Genomic DNA, 22152 nt, shown 5'->3' on the forward strand with positions numbered 1-22152 from the left:
GAGTATGCAAGTATAATACTGTCATTAGTGCAATATCCTGCAGCCCTAGGACTAGGGCTGATATCATTGGTGTATTGTGGTGCAGCTCTGGAAGTAATGTCTTACAATTATAATTCTGTGAGTACAATGTCCTGCAACCCTAGGAGTAAAGTCCTGCAGTCATACTGGTAATAGTGTAATATGCTACAACCTTGGGGCTTATGCTACTAGTTTTGCTGTGCTTAGTGTGCTCCTGGCATCAGTGCGATGTTCTGCAGTACTTTGTATGTTGGGATCAAAGCAATATCCTGCAGTAATACTACTATGTCCTGCAGCACTACTTGTGGTTATACTAGCATTACTTGCAGTGTTCTGCAATACTTTTGCATAAACTCTTTCTTTATTGAATTGTTCTGATATGCTGGTATTAATGTCCTGCAGTACTGTACTTGTGATATGCTGTATGATGTATTATAAGTATGAATTACTACACTAATGGGTTATACATACTGTATAATGGGGTCATTCAGAGTTGATCGCTAGCTGCCGTTGTTCGCTGCGTAGCGATCAGTGTAAAAACGGCTAATCTGCGCATGCGTAGGCACCGCAATGCGCACACGCGTCTTACGGGTACAAAGTCCATTGTGGTTTTGCACTGGTTCTAGCGACGATTCCAACCGCACAGACGGCTGTAAGGTGATTGACAGAAAGAGGGCGTTTCTGGGTGTCAACTGACCGTTTTCAGGGAGTGCTTAGAAAAACACAGGCGTGGCTGGGCGGATGTGTGACGTCAAAAACCGTCGCTCCCTCGTTAGAATCAACGCACAGGATAAGTAACTAAAGGGCTGTTTTTGCACAAAAGGATTTTGCAGGCGCTCTGCTGCACAGGCGTACGCACTTCTGCAAAGCAAAAATACACTCACCGGTGGGCAGAGACAATGCGTTTGCACGGCTGCTAAAAACTGCTAGCGAGTGATAAACTCGGAATGACCCCCAATGTGTTAAATGTATGGCTTGTTTTATATGAAATATACTAAAGGGAACATTATATTTTTATTATTATTCTGATGGGAACATATTATAATAAGATTTTACTTACCGGTAAATCTATTTCTCGTAGTCCGTAGAGGATGCTGGGACTCCGTAAGGACCATGGGGAATAGACGGGCTCCGCAGGAGATAGGGCACTTTAAGAAAGCTTTGGACTCTGGGTGTGCACTGGCTCCTCCCTCTATGCCCCTCCTCCAGACCTCAGTTAGGGAAACTGTGCCCAGAGGAGATGGACAGTACGAGGAAGGATTTTTGTAAATCTAAGGGCGAGATCCATACCAGCCACACCAAACACACCGTATAACTTGTGATAAACTTACCCAGTTAACAGTATGAACAACAACATAGCCACGGTTCAACCGAAAAACTATAACATAACCCTTATGTAAGCAATAACTATATACAAGTCTTGCAGAAGAAGTCCGCACTTGGGACGGGCGCCAAACATCCTCTACGGACTACGAGAAATAGATTTACCGGTAAGTAAAATCTTATTTTCTCTAACGTCCTTGAGGATGCTGGGACTCCGTAAGGACCATGGGGATTATACCAAAGCTCCCAAACGGGCGGGAGAGTGCGGATGACTCTGCAGCACCGATTGAGCAAACAGGAGGTCCTCCTCAGCCAGGGTATCAAACTTATAGAACTTTGCAAAGGTGTTTGTCCCCGACCAAGTAGCTGCTTGGCACAAGTGTAATGCCGAGACCCCTCGGGCAGCCGCCCAAGAAGAGCCCACTTTCCTAGTGGAGTTGGCCTTAACCGATTTCGGTAACGGCAATCCTGCCGTAGAATGCGCCTGCTGAATCGTGTTACAGATCCAGCGAGCAATAGTCTGCTTTGAAGCAGGAGCGCCAACCTTGTTGGCCGCATACAGAACGAACAAAGCTTCAGTCTTCCTGATTCTAGCCGTTCTTGGTCACATAAATCTTCAAAGCCCTGACTACATCCAGGGACTCGGAATCCTCCAAGTCCCGTGTAGCCACAGGCACGACAATAGGTTGGTTCACATGAAAAGATGAGACCACTTTTGGCAGAAAGTGAGGGCGAGTCCTCAAGTCTGCCCTATCCACGTGAAAAACCAAGTATGGGCTTTTATGTGATAAAGCCGCCAATTCGGAAACACGTCTTACCGAAGCTGACGCCAACAACATGACCACTTTTCACGTGAGGTATTTCAACTCCACAGTTTTGAGTGGTTCAAACCAAGGTGACTTGAGGAAACGTAACACCACGTTAAGATCCCAAGGCGCCACCGGAGGCACAAAGGGAGGCTGAATATGCAGCACCCCCTTCACAAAGGTCTGTACTTCAGGAATAGAGGCCAATTCTCTTTGAAAGAAAATGGACAAGGCCGAAATCTGGACCTTTATGGACCCTAATTTTAGGCCCAAAGTCACTCCTGTTTGAAGGAAGTGAAGTAGACGGCCCAAATGGAACTCCTCCGTAGGAGCAGCTCTGGCCTCACACCAAGAAACATATTTCCGCCATATACGGTGATAATGTTTTAACGTCACGTCTTTCCTAGCCTTGATCAGGGTAGGAATGACTTCCTCCGGAATCCCTTTTTCCGCTAGGATCCGGTGTTCAACCGCCATGCTGTCAAACGCAGCCGCGGTAAGTCTTGGAACAGACAGGGCCCCTGCCGCAGCAGGTCCTGCCTTAGAGGAAGAGGCCACGGATCCCCTGCGAGCAACTCTTGCAGCTCCGGATACCAAGTCTTCCGTGGCCAATCCGGAACAATGAGTATTGTTCTGACCCTGCTTCTTCGTATTATTCTCAACACCTTGGGTATGAGAGGAAGAGGAGGAAACACATAGACCGATCTGAACACCCAAGGTGTCACCAAAGCGTCTACCGCTACCGCCTGAGGGTCCCTTGACCTGGCGCAATACCGCTTTAACTTTTTGTTGAGACGGGATGCCATCATGTCGATTTGAGGCAGTCCCCAACGATCCGTGATCTGTGCGAAGACTTCTTGATAAAGTCCCCACTCTCCCGGATGCAGGTCGTGCCTGCTGAGGAAGTCCGCCTCCCAGTTGTCCACCGCCGGGATGAACACCGCTGACAGCGCGCTTACATGGCCTTCCGCCCAGCGTAGAATCCTGGTCGCTTCTGCCATGGCCATTCTGCTCCTTGTTCCGCCTTGGCGGTTTATATGAGCCACTGTCGTGACATTGTCCGACTGAATCAGAACCGGTTTTCTCCGAAGCAATTCCTCCGCTTGACGCAGGGCGTTGTATATGGCCCTCAACTCCAGGTCGTTGATGTGGAGACAAGACTCTAGGCTTGACCAGAGACCTTGGAAATTTCTTCCCAGTGTCACTGCTCCCCAGCCTCGGAGGCTTGCGTCCGTGGTCACCAGGACCCAGTCCTGAATGCCGAACCTGCGACCCTCTAGTAGGTGAGCACTGTTCAGCCACCACAGGAGAGATACCCTGGTCCTGGGAGACAGGGTGATCCTTTGATGCATTTGTAAATGGGACCCGGACCACTTGTCCAAGAGGTCCCACTGAAAAGTCCTCGCATGGTACCTGCCGAAAGGGATGGCCTCGTAGGAAGCCACCATCTTCCCCTGGACCCGCGTGCAATGATGCACTGAAACCTTTTTTGGTTTTAATAGGTTCCTGACCATGGCTATGAGTTCCTGAACGTTTTCGATCGGAAGAAAAACCTTTTTCTGGTCTGTGTCTAGAATCAGCCCCAAAAAGGTCAGACGCGTTGTAGGGACTAGCTGGGACTTCGGTATATTGAGAATCCAGCCGTGTATCTGCAACGTCTTCATGGACAGAGACACGCTGTCCAGCAACCTCTCCCGAGATCTCGCCTTTATGAGGAGATCGTCCAAGTATGGGATAATTGTGACCCCCTGCCTGCGCAGGAGCACCATCATTTCCGCCATTACCTTGGTGAAAATTCTCGGGGCCGTGGAAAGACCAAACGGCAACGTCTGAAATTGGTAGTGACAGTCCTGCACTGCAAATCTCAGGAACGCCTGATGCGGGGGGAATATCGGAACATGAAGGTAAGCATCCTTTATGTCCAGGGACACCATCCAACCCCCCCCCCCCTCCAGGCTGGCGATGACCGCCCTGAGTGATTCCATTTTGAACTTGAACCTCTTCAAGTACAGGTTCAGAGATTTCAGGTTTAAAATGGGTCTGACCGAACCGTCCGGTTTTGGGACCACAAACAGGGTTGAGTAATATCCCTCTCCTTGCTGGAGATGAGGAACTGTGACAATCACCTGTTGAATATACAATTTTTGGATTGCTGCCAACACTATCTCCCTCTCTGACGGGGAAGCCGGCAGAGCCGATTTGAAACATCGGCGAGGAGGCAAGTCTTCGAATTCCAGCCTGTATCCCTGAGAAACAAACTCAAATGCCCAGGGATCCACCTGCAAGTGAACCCAGACGTGGCTGAAAAACCGAAGACGAGCCCCCACCAGATCTGCCTCGCCTCGGGAAGCCCCAGCGTCATGCGGTGGACTTTGCAGATGCAGGGGAGGACTTCTGCTCTTGGGAACTAGCTGTGTGCAGCTTTTTTCCCCTGCCTTTCCCTCTGGCAACAAAGGATGATCCCCGTACCTTCTTGTTCTTATTGGAACGAAAGGACTGCATTTGATAATGAGGTGCCTTTTTTGTATGCTGCGGGGGACATAAGGTAAGAAATTTGACTTACCAGCCGTAGCCGTAGAGACAAGATCCGAGAGGCCGTCTCCAAACAACTCCACCCCTTTGTAAGGCAAGGACTCCATATGCCGCTTTGAATCGGCATCTCCCGTCCACTGTCGGGTCCACAAGAGCCGCCTAGCAGAAATAGACATAGCATTTATTCTGGAGCTTAATAAACAAATGTCTCTCTGAGCATCCCTCATATACAAGGCAGCATCTCTGATATGCTCTATGGTCATTTGAATGGCGTCCCTATCTAAGGTGTCAATTTCCGTAGATAAGGAATCTGCCCATGCCACAACCGCACTACAAACCCAGGCCGACGCCATAGCCGGTCAAACAATAGTACCGGATTGATTGTAAATGTGCTTTAAGGTAATTTCCTGCCTGCGATCAGCAGGTTCCTTGAGGGAAGCCGTATCCTGAGAAGGCAGTGCCACCTTTTTGGACAAACGTGTCAGCGCCTTGTCAACTTTTGGCGTAGATTCCCAGCGTATCCTATCAGTTTGTGGAAAAGGATACGCCATGAGAATCTTTTTGGGAACTTGTGGTCTCCTATCCGGAGATTCCCAAGCCTTTTCGCACAAGTCACTAAATTCAAATGAGGATGGAAAAGTGACCTCAGGCTTTTTCCCTTTATACATGTGTACCCTCGTGTCAGGGACAGGGGGTTCCTCAGTAATATGCAAAACCTCTTTAATGGCAATAATCATGTACCGTATACCCTTAGCCACCTTCGGCTGTAATTTTGCATCTTCATAGTCGACACTAGAGTTAGTGTCTGTGTCGGTATCTGTGTCATCGATCTGGGATATGGTGCGCTTCTGAGACCCCGAAGGACCTGGCGCCCCAGGGACAGGCATGGACTGGCTACCTGACTGATCCCTAGCTTCTGCCTTGTCTAACCTTTTATTCAATAGATTGACATTTGCATTCAAGACATTCAGCATATCCACCCATTCCAGTGTCGGCGTTGCCGACGGCGACCAGACATTCAAGCACTCCCCCTCCACATTAAGCGAGCCTTCCTCGTCAAACATGTCGACACACGCTTACCGACACACTTCACACACACACACACACACACACACACACACACACACACACACACACACACACACACACACAGGGAACCCCTTTCCTGAAGACAGTATCCCTGTCAAGGCCCTTTGGAGAGACAGAGAGAGTGTATGCCAGCACACACCCCAGCGCAATAACCCTGGAGACCAACACAAAATGTTTTTCCCCAGCAGCGCTGTATAATATGTAAACCGCCAATTATGTGCCCCCCCCCTCTCTTTTAAGCACCCTTTCACCGTGTGTAAGCAGGGGAGAGTCCGGGGAGCTTCCTCTCAGCAGTGCTGTGGAGAGAAAATGGCGCTGGTGAGTGCTGAGGGAGAAGCTCCGCCCCCGCGGCGGCGGGCTTCTGTCCCGCTCAAACTTAGTAAAATATGGCAGGGGCTCTTTTATATACATGTACAGAGCCCACCTGTACATGTATATAGTCTTTTTGCCATGCAGAGGTTTATATTGCTGCCCAGGGCGCCCCCCCCTGCGCCCTGCACCCTTACAGTGACCGGAGTATGTGAGGTGTATGGGAGCAATGACGCACAGCTGCAGTGCTGTGCGTTACCTCAGTGAAGCTGAAGGCTTCTGCCGCCTGACGACTTCTGTCTTCTGTACTTCTAGCTCTGCGAGGAGAACGGCGGTGCGGCTCCGGGGGTGGATGCCCAGTAAGAACCTGCGTTCACCCCCTCTGGAGCTAATGGTGTCCAGTAGCCGAGGAAGCAGAGCCTATCTTTGACAAGAAGGTCTGCTCCTCTCTCCTCAGTCCCTCGATGCAGGGAGCCTGTTGCCAGCAGTGCTCCCTGTGAAAAAGTAGTAAAAGGTAGAAAAAAATCCAAACAAAAATGCATCTAGGCAGAGAACTCTGGAGAGCTCTCTACAGTGCACCCATCTTGCTCTGGGCACAGTGTAAAACTGAGGTCTGGAGGAGGGGCATAGAGGGAGGAGCCAGTGCACACCCAGAGTCCAAAGCTTTCTTAAAGTGCCCTATCTCCTGCGGAGCCCGTCTATTCCCCATGGTCCTTACGGAGTCCCAGCATCCCCAAGGACGTTAGAGAAATTCAAAAGCTTTACTCTTCTAATAAAGCAGGCACATATTATTACTATTATTATTCTTCTATTATTACTATTATTATTCTACTAAAAAGGGAAACATTATGATAGTAGACTAAAAGGGGTACAGATTACCTTATTAGACTAATGCTGGCACAGATTATTATACTATGAACGCGGCCACAAATTATTGTTATTAGACTAATCGAGGCACATATAAATGTATTAGATAAATTGGGAATGTGAGGGCGTGTACTTTGTGGGATGGCCATGCCCCTCCAGTTGATGACCACACCCGAGTTGTGGGTAAGCGGCGATAACTAGGGCATTATGTGTAAGCGGCGCTACTACTGGGGGTATTATGTGTAAGCGGCGCTACTACTGGGGCGTTATGAGTAAGTGCCACTACTACTAGGGCTTTATGTGTAAGCGGCACTACTACTGGGGCGCTATGCGTAAGCGGCGCTACTACTGGTGTGTTATATGTCAGCTGAGCTACTACTGGGGCATTATGTGTAAGCGGCGCTACTACTGGGGCGTTACGTGTAAGCGGTGCTTCTACTGGGGCGTTACGTGTAAGCGGTGCTACTACTGGGGCATTATGCGTAAGCTGCGCTACTACTGTGGGCATTATGCATATGTGGGGCTACTACTGGGGGTGTCATGCGTAAGCTGCGCTACTACTGGGGCATTATGTGAAAGTGGAGCTACTACTGGGGGCGTTATGCATAAGTTGCGCTACTACTGGGTCATTATGTATATGCGGCGCTACTACTGCAGCGTTATGTGTAAGCAGCGCCACTACTGGAGCATTTGAATTAGCAGCATTACTACTGGGGGAATTATGTGTATAAACAGCACTACTACTTGCAGTGTAATGTGAATAAGATTGAGCTACTGTGTGGCGTAATTTGAAATGGGGGTACTATTGTGTGGCCATGCCCCTTCCTTGTGAGACCCCCCCTTTTTTTTGACGAGCGATGTCCCTTTGTAAAGTAAGGGAGGGCGCAAATTTATAGTTTGCAGGGGTGTGCTAAACACCCCAGCACAGGCCCTGGTGGTCAGCATACATGAGACTTGCATTCCACTCTGCATTCTGTCCTTTGCATTTTTGACATAGAGTTGTTCACTGCAAAAGCTGAGATGCTGTTTTGTTACACTTTTTCATTCTTAACTATGTCATACTGTAGATAGAAATTATAAGGCTATCGGTACAATCCTTATGTGCATTATTTTGTTTATGAAACTAAACTTCTGTAGATTTTTATTGCATTACACACTATGGTTCATTAGACACTATTTCAACCTTTTCAGTATTATTTTTTTTATAAATATACTTTACACACCACAAAGACCAGAATACTACATGCAGTTAAAAGCCCCATTTATTAACATAATAATCATCATCATCATCATCATCATCATAATAAGTACATTTGCTATGGATTTAGGGGGTCATTCCGAGTTGTTCGCTCGCAAGCGGATTTTAGCAGATTTGCTCATGCTAAGCCGCCGCCTACTGGGAGTGAATCTTAGCATCTTAAAATTGCGAACGATGTATTCGCAATATTGCGATTACACACCTCGTAGCAGTTTCTGAGTAGCTTCAGACTTACTCGGCATCTGCGATCATTTCAGTGCTTGTCGTTCCTGGTTTGACGTCACAAACACACCCAGCGTTCGCCCAGACACTCCCCCGTTTCTCCGGCCACTCCTGCGTTTTTTCCGGAAACGGTAGCGTTTTTTCCCACACGCCCATAAAACGGCCTGTTTCCGCCCAGTAACACCCATTTCCTGTCAATCACATTACGATCGCCAGAACGATGAAAAAGCCGTGAGTAAAAATCCTAACTGCATAGCAAATTTACTTGGCGCAGTCGCAGTGCGGACATTGCGCATGCGCATTAAGCGGAAAATCGCTGCGATGCGAAGAATTTTACCGAGCGAACAACTCGGAATGACCCCCTTAGTACAGATAGGTAACCCTTACTCTGCTGTGCGTCAGTGGATACAATGTATATTTTCCATCTTCGGAAGTTGATTGTTTGTTTGCAGTTCTATATAGTTGAAGAATCAAAAGGAACAATTTGAGTGACAGCCGCGAGCTGCTGGTGAACTGACTGTTTTTCCGGCAACTCGTGACCATCAACATCGCAGATTTTTGTCCTCCCACAATGTCAGACTGGGATATGAACTGGGATTCATATCCCCCACTGAGGGAATGAAATGGTAGGCACAGGCTGGAACCTGATACCTAGATGAGGAGGAGGTGGGCCCCTCAGACAGAGGGTCGCGCTAGGGGTTTCCCCTGTACCCCTGTGAGCCAGTACAACCCTGCTTGAACCCCACAGATGTGAACAGGGAAATCTGCATTGTTGGGCTACCGTAATTCTAAGGCATCTGAGCAGCTGTATGTTGCCACCATACATCGCTTGGAATTGAATTGTCATCGAATTGAATTGAATTGTCGTCTAATAATAATAATAATAATAATAATAATAATAATAATAATACATTTGCTATAATATAAGGTTAGTGAAAGTTCGAAATTTGTCTCCAAAAGGCATCAGCAGCCAAGTAATGCACAAATAAAACACAAAAAGCATACTTACACCCATAAAAGGCTCTTGAAACAATCTGATACTTCATATTGTCACATAACATTTTAAGAGGTGCTCTGAAAATAAAAAATCATGTATTATATAAAACAATACCTGATGTTTAGTCATGTTTCTTTGTTAATGTGTTTCTCATTTCATATTGAGTCTGTCCATTTAACTATAACTCATGAATCTGCTGCTCCCTACCAGTGGAACTCTCTCCCTCCCCCATCAGACTCTGCACCTAAATTTGAAGTTTCAAATGGGACCTTAAGATCCACTTTTAACAAAGCCTTCCAGCTCTCATTCTAACTCACTGCCCCATGCTCCTTGCTTGCTGTTTGTCCCGTGTGTCACTTCTCTTTGCCTGCCACTTCCCTTTAGTTTGCAAGCTCTCACAAACAGGATCCTCTTCCATCATGTGCTTTTCCTTCCTTTAATTATACCATGCGTATATCATTGATTACAGATATTGCATTTAAAATAAATGGAATGCACATAAGAGGAGATTTGATTCTCTGCGATGTTCTGTTGCAATGTTCGGCTGTGCACATCACTATATATTCGCCAAACATTACTAATTTTCCTGTGCACCTCTATGAGGAAATTTGTTTTGAAGTTGTTGGTCATGAATTACCTCACCCATGTACTCCGGGAGGGCAATCGCAGACAATTGAATCTCCCCCATGGACTGACCACATTTGCAGATTGGGAGGGCCTGTAATTGTAGTAAAAATGACTAACATTTTGCAACAATTTCTTATCCTTTAAAAGAAAAAGTTCATAAATATTAATTTTCATTTATTTCTATTTACAGCACTTAAGAAATTATTGCTAATTTACATTGATTCCTTTTTCCATTTACGACAGTATAATCTAGACAAGTGGATCTGCCAGGCTTATATCATAATTACGTACCTCTCATGATTGCAGCCATTGGCTGGACCTCCATCTGAAGACCCACTCTGAGAGCAAGAGGAACAGGAGGATTTGCGTGTACTGGGTTGCCACATGGAGGGTAATCCGACACCCTGAGGATCTATAAAATCCTGAGGCACTAAAGAGAAACAAAAAGAAATCAAATAACGTTCCTGTTCTACCACATATTTTTATAATCCCATCTCCACTGAAGCAAATCACTGACTGCAGGTGACCATACCAAATGAATAGGAATTTATTGTACAACAATGAAAGTGCATAGTCCATAAGAATTGTGTCTGCCAATACAGCGCTAATTCTCTTGGTAAATCTATGGTACCTGAAAGGAGGTGAGGAACTAAGAGAGGCAGAATTCATGGGTTGACACAACCAGTAAAAAACATCTTATGGTCAAGGAAAAACAAATATACTGAAATGTGGAATTATATGTGTTTTAATGAAATTTAAGTGACTTAATAGATGATATTTGTACTCTTATTTTGGAGCTAGATCCACCTCATCACACTTATCTCCTTTGGGTTCTAGAGCAAATATTTAAAAAAAAGTTTTAACTTTTATTATTTCTTTATGCACTGGACATTACGAAATAATGGAATTTTAGGTTTGTTACAAACAGTAGGTCGACCTAAGTGTATCAGATTTATGGGATGTTGAAAGCATGGACAAAAATAACTCTAATATGTTAATTTAACCTTACGACACCATTTAGTTGTGCATAAATATTTATATTTACAATATGAAATGTCAAAGGCCAATTAGATTCCTTATGCCTTGCTCCAATGCAGATAAGATGAAATATGCTAATTGAAGCACATTTAAATAAAACTCAGTTTAATATCTTGAAAGGGAACTCCATTTTTTTTTTTTATTAAACCAACCAATTTTAAACAATAATAATAATAATAATAATAATAAAAAATAAAAATCAACCTTATGGTTGCGGAATAAAGTACTCTTTCTGTGATTTGCTGCTCTAAAAGCCATGACAATTTCCAATCTACTGTAATTAAAAATCAATGCTTTGGGTTAATACCAGCTGGCTGCAGAAACACAATGTATTAACCAGAAACACAATGCATTGACTCTCAATTATATTTGAAATTGTCTCCGTTATAAGACCATTAAAAAGCAGGGAGCTGAGCACCTGGTGATAGAGGATGACTATATCCCATACTGCAAACATGGAAAACCCACTGTTTTACTATGGACGGTCCCTGTAGGAAAGTGGATTTGGATTTTCTCCTGCGTCTTTCTTCCCTCTTCTATTTTATTGACAGATCAATTCTTAGTGCACATTATAGGTCAGTGCCTGTAAAATAACGCAGTGATGTGACACAGTGGGAGGCGATTCCAGTGGAAGCACATTCATACGTATTTAAATTGCTCATATACCAGCAGTAAAATGGTTATTTGCATAAAAATTTTGTATCAGCTGACAGATATAAATAACAAATTGATGGGATCCCAATTAATTTTGTGATTGAGAGTTACAGTACAAGTTAGACTACAGACAACAGATCATGATTAGACATTACTGTGAAAGAAGTGATTTATGTTCATTTAGCACATCACACCAATTTCTTTAGCTTTGATTTGCATAATCAGAATGCAAGAGAATATCAGAAGCAGCACACCCATATTTACCAAGAAGCAATAAGTATTGTAGCACAGGTACAGTAGCTCAAGTGGTGCTATACTGTTTATTACAGCTGCCATTCCAGATTGGCAGAAGGGAAGCAATATGAGCTGGTGGTCACCATGTTGCCCTTTGTTGAAAATATTAAGCAGATGGTAGAAAATAAGATCATGACCATGTGAATTAATAGTTAAACATAAAATACTGTCTTTTTGGTGCTTTGTCACGGTTATCAATAAACCAGATTAAAAAATGTATACTAATTATCAATACAACCCCAAATGCTTTACCACTTGGCATGTGCAAGCAGCAATTCAGTATCACTGTATAATTCTTGTCAGTTCAGCATCAAAGTGGTGCATTTGTAGAAAATTCATGAATGTGGATACAAAAGGTATATAAAATATTACAAATTAAGTTATGGGATTATGTATTCCCTAATGTAGGATGCAATATTAGGAGTAGATATGTGACCAGATACAGGCAGTAACAGACAGGGCTCATGTAGGTGAAACTCTTAAGCACTAAATTTTAATCCGTAATTTTCCAAACTCTGCATGTGCAATGTGTACCTGTCTGATCCGACGAGTGACAGGATCGTGCATCGTGCGGTGCACGATGCAGGGGACGATGGTGCGATGTAGGATGCCATGTAGCATGGCATCATACACAATTATCTATTGGTTGGCCGTGCAGCACGGCTGACCGGAAGATATTGCATCTGACCCGGGGAGCATGCAATTGGGCATACACACTTAATGATATACCTGATTTGTCATTCCCAGAACACACAAATGATACTGGCCTGAATTGTTGTTTTTGGGCAAATCGGAATGACAAATCAGGCATATCGTTAAGTGTTTATGTCCGATTGTGCACTCCCTGGGTCACATGTGATATCTTCCTGTCAGTGTGCTGCATGGCCAACCAGAAGATATTGTATACAATGCCATGCTGCCAAATGCAGAATGGTATCCTACACTGCGTTGTCGTCCCCTGCATTGTGCAAGTGTGTGTACTGTGCAAGATGCAGGATCCCGTTGCCCATTGGATTGGCTGGGTACACATCGTTCTAATGTGTACCCAGTCTTAGAGAGGCAGAACAGGGGAGGGAAGGGGCAGTCTAGCATAGCCTGAGTATAGTAAGGGCATTCCACACACCAGGGGCCAAATGTAAAGCAGCGCGAGACAGCCGGAGCTCCGAAATTCCAGCCGAACTCGTACGTTTTTTTAAAAAAAGCGGCAATCATTTACAAGGCAAAATCAGGTGCGTTCTACTTAAATGATTATCACTTTAAAGAAGTACAAGTTTGGCTGGAATCTCAAAGCTCCGGTCGTCTGGCACTGATTTACATCTGGCCCCATATGTCTATAAAGGGGTAAAAAGAGGTGATTCTCCCTGGTGTAATACACACTTTATGATAATAATCAGACTGACCTTGATTAGCACAAAAAGAACGAAAATAAGAATTTACTTACCGATAATTCTATTTCTCGTAGTCCGTAGTGGATGCTGGGAACTCCGTAAGGACCATGGGGAATAGCGGCTCCGCAGGAGACTGGGCACAAAAGTAAAAGCTTTAGGACTACCTGGTGTGCACTGGCTCCTCCCCCTATGACCCTCCTCCAAGCCTCAGTTAGGATACTGTGCCCGGACGAGCGTACACAATAAGGAAGGATTTTGAATCCCGGGTAAGACTCATACCAGCCACACCAATCACACCGTACAACTTGTGATCTGAACCCAGTTAACAGTATGATAACAGAGGAGCCTCTGAAAAGATGGCTCACAACAATAATAACCCGATTTTTGTAACAATAACTATGTACAAGTATTGCAGACAATCCGCACTTGGGATGGGCACCCAGCATCCACTACGGACTACGAGAAATAGAATTATCGGTAAGTAAATTCTTATTTTCTCTGACGTCCTAGTGGATGCTGGGAACTCCGTAAGGACCATGGGGATTATACCAAAGCTCCCAAACGGGCGGGAGAGTGCGGATGACTCTGCAGCACCGAATGAGAGAACTCAAGGTCCTCCTCAGCCAGGGTATCAAATTTGTAGAATTTAGCAAACGTGTTTGCCCCTGACCAAGTAGCTGCTCGGCAAAGTTGTAAAGCCGAGACCCCTCGGGCAGCCGCCCAAGATGAGCCCACCTTCCTTGTGGAATGGGCTTTTACAGGTTTTGGCTGTGGCAGGCCTGCCACAGAATGTGCAAGCTGAATTGTACTACAAATCCAACGAGCAATAGTCTGCTTAGAAGCAGGAGCACCCAGCTTGTTGGGTGCATACAGGATAAACAGCGAGTCAGATTTCCTGACTCCAGCCGTCCTGGAAACATATATTTTCAGGGCCCTGACTACGTCCAGCAACTTGGAGTCCTCCAAGTCCCTAGTAGCCGCAGGTACCACAATAGGCTGGTTCAAGTGAAACGCTGAAACCACCTTAGGGAGAAATTGAGGACGAGTCCTCAATTCTGCCCTGTCCGTATGAAAAATTAGGTAAGGGCTTTTATAGGATAAAGCCGCCAATTCTGAGACACGCCTGGCTGAAGCCAGGGCTAACAGCATTACCACTTTCCAAGTGAGATATTTTAAGTCCACAGTGGAGAGTGGTTCAAACCAATGTGATTTTAGGAACCCCAAAACTACATTGAGATCCCAAGGTGCCACTGGAGGCACAAAAGGAGGCTGTATATGCAGTACCCCCTTGACAAACGTCTGAACTTCAGGAACTGAAGCCAGTTCTTTCTGGAAGAAAATCGACAGGGCCGAAATTTGAACCTTAATGGACCCTAATTTTAGGCCCATAGACAGTCCTGTTTGCAGGAAATGCAGGAAACGACCCAGTTGAAATTCCTCTGTAGGGGCCTTCCTGGCCTCGCACCACGCAACATATTTACGCCAAATACGGTGATAATGCTGTACGGTTACATCCTTCCTGGCTTTGATCAGGGTAGGGATGACTTCATCCGGAATGCCTTTTTCCTTCAGGATCCGGCGTTCAACCGCCATGCCGTCAAACGCAGCCGCGGTAAGTCTTGGAACAGACAGGGTCCCTGCTGGAGCAGGTCCTTTCTTAGAGGTAGAGGCCACGGGTCCTCTGTGAGCATCTCTTGAAGTTCCGGGTACCAAGTCCTTCTTGGCCAATCCGGAGCCACGAGTATAGTCTTTACTCCTCTCCTTCTTATGATTCTCAGTACCTTGGGTATGAGAGGCAGAGGAGGGAACACATACACTGACTGGTACACCCACGGTGTTACCAGAGCGTCCACAGCTATTGCCTGAGGGTCCCTTGACCTAGCGCAATACCTGTCTAGTTTTTTGTTGAGGCGGGACGCCATCATGTCCACCTTTGGTTTTTCCCAACGGTTCACAATCATGTGGAAGACTTCTGGGTGAAGTCCCCACTCCCCCGGGTGGAGGTCGTGTCTGCTGAGGAAGTCTGCTTCCCTGTTGTCCACTCCTGGAATGAACACTGCTGACAGTGCTATCACATGATTTTCCGCCCAGCGAAGAATCCTTGCAACTTCTGTCATTGCCCTCCTGCTTCTTGTGCCGCCCTGTCTGTTTACGTGGGCGACTGCCGTGATGTTGTCTGACTGGATCAGCACCCGCTGACCTTGAAGCAGAGGTCTTGCTAGGCTTAGAGCATTGTAGATGGCCCTTAGCTCCAGGATATTTATGTGAAGTAATGTCTCCAGGCTTGACCACAAGCCCTGGAAATTTCTTCCCTGTGTGACTGCTCCCCAGCCTCTCAGGCTGGCATCCGTGGTCACCAGGACCCAGTCCTGAATGCCGAATCTGCGGCCCTCTAGAAGATGAGCACTCTGCAACCACCACAGGAGAGACACCCTTGTCCTTGGTGACAAGATTATCCGCTGATGCATCTGAAGATGCGACCCGGACCATTTGTCTAGCAGATCCCACTGGAAGGTTCTTGCGTGGAATCTGCCGAATGGGATTGCTTCGTAAGAAGCCACCATCTTTCCCAGGACCCTTGTGCATTGATGCACTGAGACTTGGCCTGGTTTTAGGAGATTTCTGACTAGTTCGGATAACGCCCTGGCTTTCTCCTCCGGGAGAAACACCTTTTTCTGGACTGTGTCCAGGATCATCCCTAGGAATAGAAGTCGTGTCGTCGGGATCAGCTGTGATTTTGGAATATTGAGAATCCAACCGTGCTGGCGCAGCACTATCTGAGATAGTGCTACCCCGACTTCCAACTGTTCCCTGGATCTTGCCCTTATCAGGAGATCGTCCAAGTAAGGGATAACTAAAACTCCCTTCCTTCGAAGGAGTATCATCATTTCGGCCATTACCTTGGTAAAGACCCGGGGTGCCGTGGACAATCCAAACGGCAGCGTCTGAAACTGATAGTGACAGTTCTGTACCACAAACCTGAGGTACCCTTGGTGAGAAGGGTAAATTGGGACATGTAGGTAAGCATCTTTGATGTCCAGAGACACCATATAGTCCCCTTCTTCCAGGTTTGCAATCACTGCTCTGAGTGACTCCATCTTGAATTTGAACCTTTGTATGTAAGTGTTCAAGGATTTTAGGTTTAAAATTGGTCTCACCGAGCCGTCCGGCTTCGGTACCACAAATAGTGTGGAATAGTACCCCATTCCCTGTTGTAGGAGGGGTACCTTGATTATCACCTGCTGGGAATACAGCTTGTGAATGGCTTCCAATACTGCCTCCCTGTCTGAGGGAGACGTCGGTAAAGCAGACTTTAGAAAACGGCGAGGGGGAGACGTCTCGAATTCCAATTTGTACCCCTGAGATACCACTTGAAGGATCCAGGGGTCCACTTGCGAGTGGGCCCACTGCGCACTGAACTTCTTGAGACGGGCCCCCACCGTGCCTGAGTCTGCTTGTAAAGCCCCAGCGTCATGCTGAGGACTTTGCGGAGGCGGGAGAGGGCTTTTGTTCCTGGGAACTGGCTGTTTGTTGCAGCCTTTTTCCTCTCCCTCTGCCACGGGGCAGAAATGAGGCGCCTTTTGCCCGCTTGCCCTTATGGGGCCGAAAGGACTGCGCCTGATAATACGGCGTCTTCTTAGGTTGAGAAGCTACCTGGGGTAAAAATGTGGATTTTCCAGCAGTTGCCGTGGCTACCAGGTCTGATAGACCTACCCCAAATAACTCCTCCCCCTTATAAGGCAATACTTCCATGTGCCTTTTAGAATCCGCATCACCTGACCACTGCCGCGTCCATAAACCTCTTCTTGCAGAAATGGACAGCGCGCTAACTCTTGATGCCAGTCGGCAAATATCCCTCTGTGCATCACGCATATATAGAAATGCATCCTTCAAATGCTCTATAGTCAGTAATATACTGTCCCTATCTAGGGTATCAATATTTTCAGTCAGGGAATCCGACCACGCCAGGCCCGCACTGCACATCCAGGCTGAGGCGATTGCTGGTCGCAGTATAACACCCGTGTGAGAGTATATACATTTTAGGATATTCTCCAGCTTTCTATCGGCAGGTTCCTTTAGGGCGGCCGTATCAGGAGAGGGTAGTGCTACCTGTTTAGACAAGCGTGTGAGCGCTTTATCCACCCTAGGGGTGTTTCCCAACGTGCCCTATCCTCTGGCGGGAAAGGGTACGATGCCAATAACCTTTTAGGAATTATCAGTTTTTTATCGGGGGAAACCCACGCCTCATCACACACTTCATTTAATTCCTCGGATACAGGAAAAACTACAGGCAGTTTTTTCTCACCAAACATAATACCCTTTTTAGTGGTACTTGTATTATCAGAGATATGCAATACATTTTTCATTGCTTCAATCATGTAACGTGTGGCCCTAGTGGAAGTCACGTTTGTCTCCTCATCATCGACACTGGAGTCAGTATCCGTGTCTGTGTCTGCCATTTGAGGTAACGGCGTTTTAAAGCCCCTGATGGCGTTTGAGACCCCTGGACAGGCACAAGCTGAGTAGCCGGCTGTCTCATGTCGTCAACTGTCTGTCGTAAAGAGCTGACACTGTCACGCAATTCCTTCCATAAGGTCATCCACTCAGGTGTCGACTCCCTAGGGGGTGACAACTGTATAACAGGCAATTGCTCCGCCTCCATCTCATTTTCCTCCTCAAACATGTCGACACAATCGTACCGACACACCGCACACACACAGGGAATGCTCTGATAGAGGACAGGACCCCACTAGCCCTTTGGGGAGACAGAGGGAGAGTATGCCAGCACACACCAGAGCGCTATATATAGACAGGAATACCACTATAAAATGTGCTTTTCCCTTTATAGCTGCTGTTAGTATCAAAACTGCGCCAAATTAGTGCCCCCCTCTCTTTTTTACCCTTTTCTGTAGTGCAGGACTGCAGGGGAGAGTCAGGGAGACGTCCTTCCAGCGGAGCCGTGATGGAAAATGGCGCCCGTGTGCTGAGGAGATAGGCTCCGCCCCCTTCTCGGCGGCCTTTTCTCCCGCTTTTTTGGTGAGTTCTGGCAGGGGTTAAAATACATCCATATAGCCCTGGGGGTTATATGTGGTGTATTTATGCCAGCCAAGGTGTTTTACATTGCTGCTCAGGGCGCCCCCCCCTAGCGCCCTGCACCCTCAGTGACCGGAGTGTGAAGTGTGCCTGAGTAACAATGGCGCACAGCTGCAGTGCTGTGCGCTACCTTGTTGAAGACTGATGTCTTCTGCTGCCGATTTTTCCGGACCTCTTCTTGCTTCTGGCTCTGTAAGGGGGCCGGCGGCGCGGCTCTGGGACCGAGCTCCGAGGCTGGGCCTGTGTTCGGTCCCTCTGGAGCTAATGGTGTCCAGTAGCCTAAGAAGCCCAATCCACTCTGCACGCAGGTGAGTTCGCTTCTTCTCCCCTTAGTCCCTCGATGCAGTGAGCCTGTTGCCAGCAGGACTCACTGAAAATAAAAAACCTAAAACTAAACTTTCACTAAGAAGCTCAGGAGAGCCCCTAGTGTGCACCCTTCTCGGCCGGGCACAAAAATCTAACTGAGGCTTGGAGGAGGGTCATAGGAGGAGGAGCCAGTGCACACCAGGTAGTCCTAAAGCTTTTACTTTTGTGCCCAGTCTCCTGCGGAGCCGCTATTCCCCATGGTCCTTACGGAGTTCCCAGCATCCACTAGGACGTCAGAGAAACATGTTTTAGAAGTGCGCCCCAAAAGTCAAGCTTTGGCCATGACAGATTAGGTTAATATCAGCAAAATGGGTGGGGGGGGGGAGTTAATAAGAACACAATACCTAATTTGACGAAGCATCACTTGGACTGCAATGTAACCGTCATTCTGTGGCTAATACAGAGCAAGGCATGGAATGACTGATGGGCCACAAGAAGAGGACTTCCTGCATCCCAGAGTTAAGTGAGCCAAAAAGAGTTACAGAGCATCATATGAAGATGTCTTTATAATGAAAATTTTAGCATGCTGTTCTTTTTTAAAGCATTTATCCAAGGTCCACTACAGGTCCCAAGTGGGTTTTGGATGGCAGGGCATTCCCTGGCAGTCACGAGTTTGCTGCCACTTGTAATACCACAAATGTCAGCATCCCAATCACTTTAAAGGATCCAGTGCATGCTGACACCAGTAGTATGTAAATTACTACAATATCACTTAATTTTTTTTCTTGTTTTTTGTTTACTATAAATATGTCTGTTTACCTGATTTTGATGATTGCCTTCTGTTAAAAACGATACGCTAAACTAGTAGAGACCAATTTAAGCCCATGCTCATTATGCACATTAAACAATGCTGCAGCTATCTAAATGCACCTTAGCCTGCACAGTCTACAAGCGGATTCTGACTTTGAAGCAAAGTAAACAAAGCGCAAGTAACTGTGCACCTTGGGGAAACCATGTTGGCTGGCAGGTTTACAATGTGCAGAGACACTTAAGCTGGGTACATATTTAGCAATGTGTACCCAGTCCGACATCATCGTCGCAGGGACCCGGCATACAGCAAGTGTATACACACTTGCTGACGCCTGTTCCGACAGGAGGGATGTGGGACATAGCCCTGCTTTGCCGGGATTTCATCTGTCGACATTGTCGGCTGTTGGGATTCCGGCGTCTGTATCTTGACCACCAGGATCCAGACAGCCGCCAAATTGAATGCATCCCGATTTATTTATTACAGCAAAGCAGCCTGTCTGTGAGTATCCCCAGAGCATATCTGGCAAATACCCAAATCCCAATACTATTACTATTTTAGTGTCAGTACTAGACAAATCCCTATAAGTGAAGGTATTCATCAGACTGTGGAGCCAGGCAAGACCAGCATTTACACCATGACTGCTGGCACTAAGCAATTTTTCTAAGCCAATGCTTTATATACTGAAATGTGGTGGAAATACATTTATGATACAATGTGATGCACGGCAACACTAACCTGCCTTACCTTCTAAAGATGATAATATAAAACAAAATATATTTTAATAAGCACAAAACTATAAAAATTGTCTCTATTAGAAGATCCATACCAAACTCAGACTGGCTCCCGGGGTAGATTATTCTGAACACATAGTCCGTTGCTTCATCTTCTTCTTTATCTGAGGTGGATTCTGAGGACCCCTGAGGACTTCTCTTTCTCAGCTTGGGAAACACTTTACCCTGTGTATTACACAGATGAAATTAAGAAGAATATCTTTCCATGACTTTAGAAGAGTGGAAAATCATAGTGTGCAAACATCAAACTGGGGTCATTTAGAACGGCTCTTCACAGTGTAAGAAAGAGCATCTCTTCTCTCCCTATTGTGCCCATATTCATGTAGTGCACACGTCTATACTGTGTTGTGTCTAATATGGTTTCACCTGGATGCATACCAGGGCCGGTGCTAGGGTGTATGGCCCCCCCTGCAAACTATAAATGTGCGCCCTCCATCCCATACTTAATAAAGGGACAGCAACTGGTAAAGGGGTGCACTGCAAAAAGGGCTGTGTGGGCTCACAAAGAAGGGGCGTGGTGAGATCCGGTGCTAGGGTGTTTGGCACCCTCCTGCAAACTATAAATTTGCGCCCTCAGTAAAGGAACAGCGCGTCAAAGGGGCACACAGCAAAAAGGGGTGTGGTCTCACAAGAAAGGGGCGTAGCCACACAAAAGTACCCACATTTCACATTACATCACACAGTAGCACAATCTTTTTCACATTACACCACATAGTAGTCTACCTTATTCACATATGTAGTGCCCCTAACGACACACAGTAGTGCCCTTATTCATGTTACGCTACACAGTAGTATCCCTTATACACAATGCCCACAGTAGTAGTGCCACTTGCTGTAAGTTGAGTGGAGACCCCATGGAAGGGTAGAGAGAAGAAACCAATCTGTGCGCAACAGGATCACAATTAAATATAAATTGTTTTATTAATAATCCAATATTGGATATAGATTTGAAAAATATAAAATGTAATATATAATCTTTAGGAGTGACCACACAATTATAATAATAAAACAATTATCACAAATAAATTTTAAACCATCTAAAACTCATAAGTAAAACCCGCAAAGATATCGCAGTCTCTCTGAGATAGAACTAATCTGAACTGGTGTTGGTACAATAATTCAGAATATATTCCCCAAATAATAATCTCAATTCAGTGCACTGATTCATTTATTATGAACTGTCCACATAGGCTGGCCAGCCTGTATTTAAATGAGATGTAATTCACCAAAAAAGTTCATCCAAAGGAGTCAGTTAATTTGTATGGAAAAGTGTCTGTGACACAATACTGGAATTAGAGTAATGAAGAAAAGGTCACCGTGCAGTAGGACCGCTTACATACCGACCAATTCAGTAGCGTAGGTATATAACGAGTGTCCATCTACCTCTGATGAAACGACTGGGGCTAAAGGTCGAGAAACGCGTTAGGTGACGGCTTTGGAATTACCTCTTCATTTGGATCATCTAATACTGCCGTATTGCTGGGTAATAATTATAACATTTAAACCCGCTGCAAGGGACTCCGTATATTTCTGTACATTGGATTCCGGCTCTAAAGGACTACCCAGCCGCGCTATCTGGCTAGCACCCAGGCAGCGCGGTGAATGCCGTTACGTGGAGTACAGACAGCGGAGGTCTCGGGTGATCCCAGCAAGCTAACCAGTGCGGGTGTCGGCAAGAGGCAGCACGAGACGGTTGCTTGACATAATTATCCCCAACAAACAGCTCTA

General features: G+C 46.1%; 1 protein-coding gene across 2 annotated transcripts in view; it reads right to left on the bottom strand.

The window, feature by feature from the left end:
* The window catches only part of SGSM1 (small G protein signaling modulator 1), a 446529-nt gene that overhangs the window by 58544 nt on the left and 365833 nt on the right, over positions 1-22152 (bottom strand). For both annotated transcript variants that reach the window (XM_063913222.1, XM_063913221.1), the window contains exons 12-14: positions 20460-20589; positions 10340-10478; positions 9434-9498 (exon numbers count right to left, since the gene is read on the bottom strand). In XM_063913222.1, the coding sequence (XP_063769292.1) occupies positions 9434-9498; positions 10340-10478; positions 20460-20589 (334 nt within the window). The remainder of the gene's footprint in view (positions 1-9433; positions 9499-10339; positions 10479-20459; positions 20590-22152) is intronic.

Source organism: Pseudophryne corroboree, chromosome 1, assembly GCF_028390025.1.
Source record: "Pseudophryne corroboree isolate aPseCor3 chromosome 1, aPseCor3.hap2, whole genome shotgun sequence".
In the NCBI taxonomy this organism is placed as follows: Eukaryota; Metazoa; Chordata; class Amphibia; order Anura; family Myobatrachidae; genus Pseudophryne; species Pseudophryne corroboree.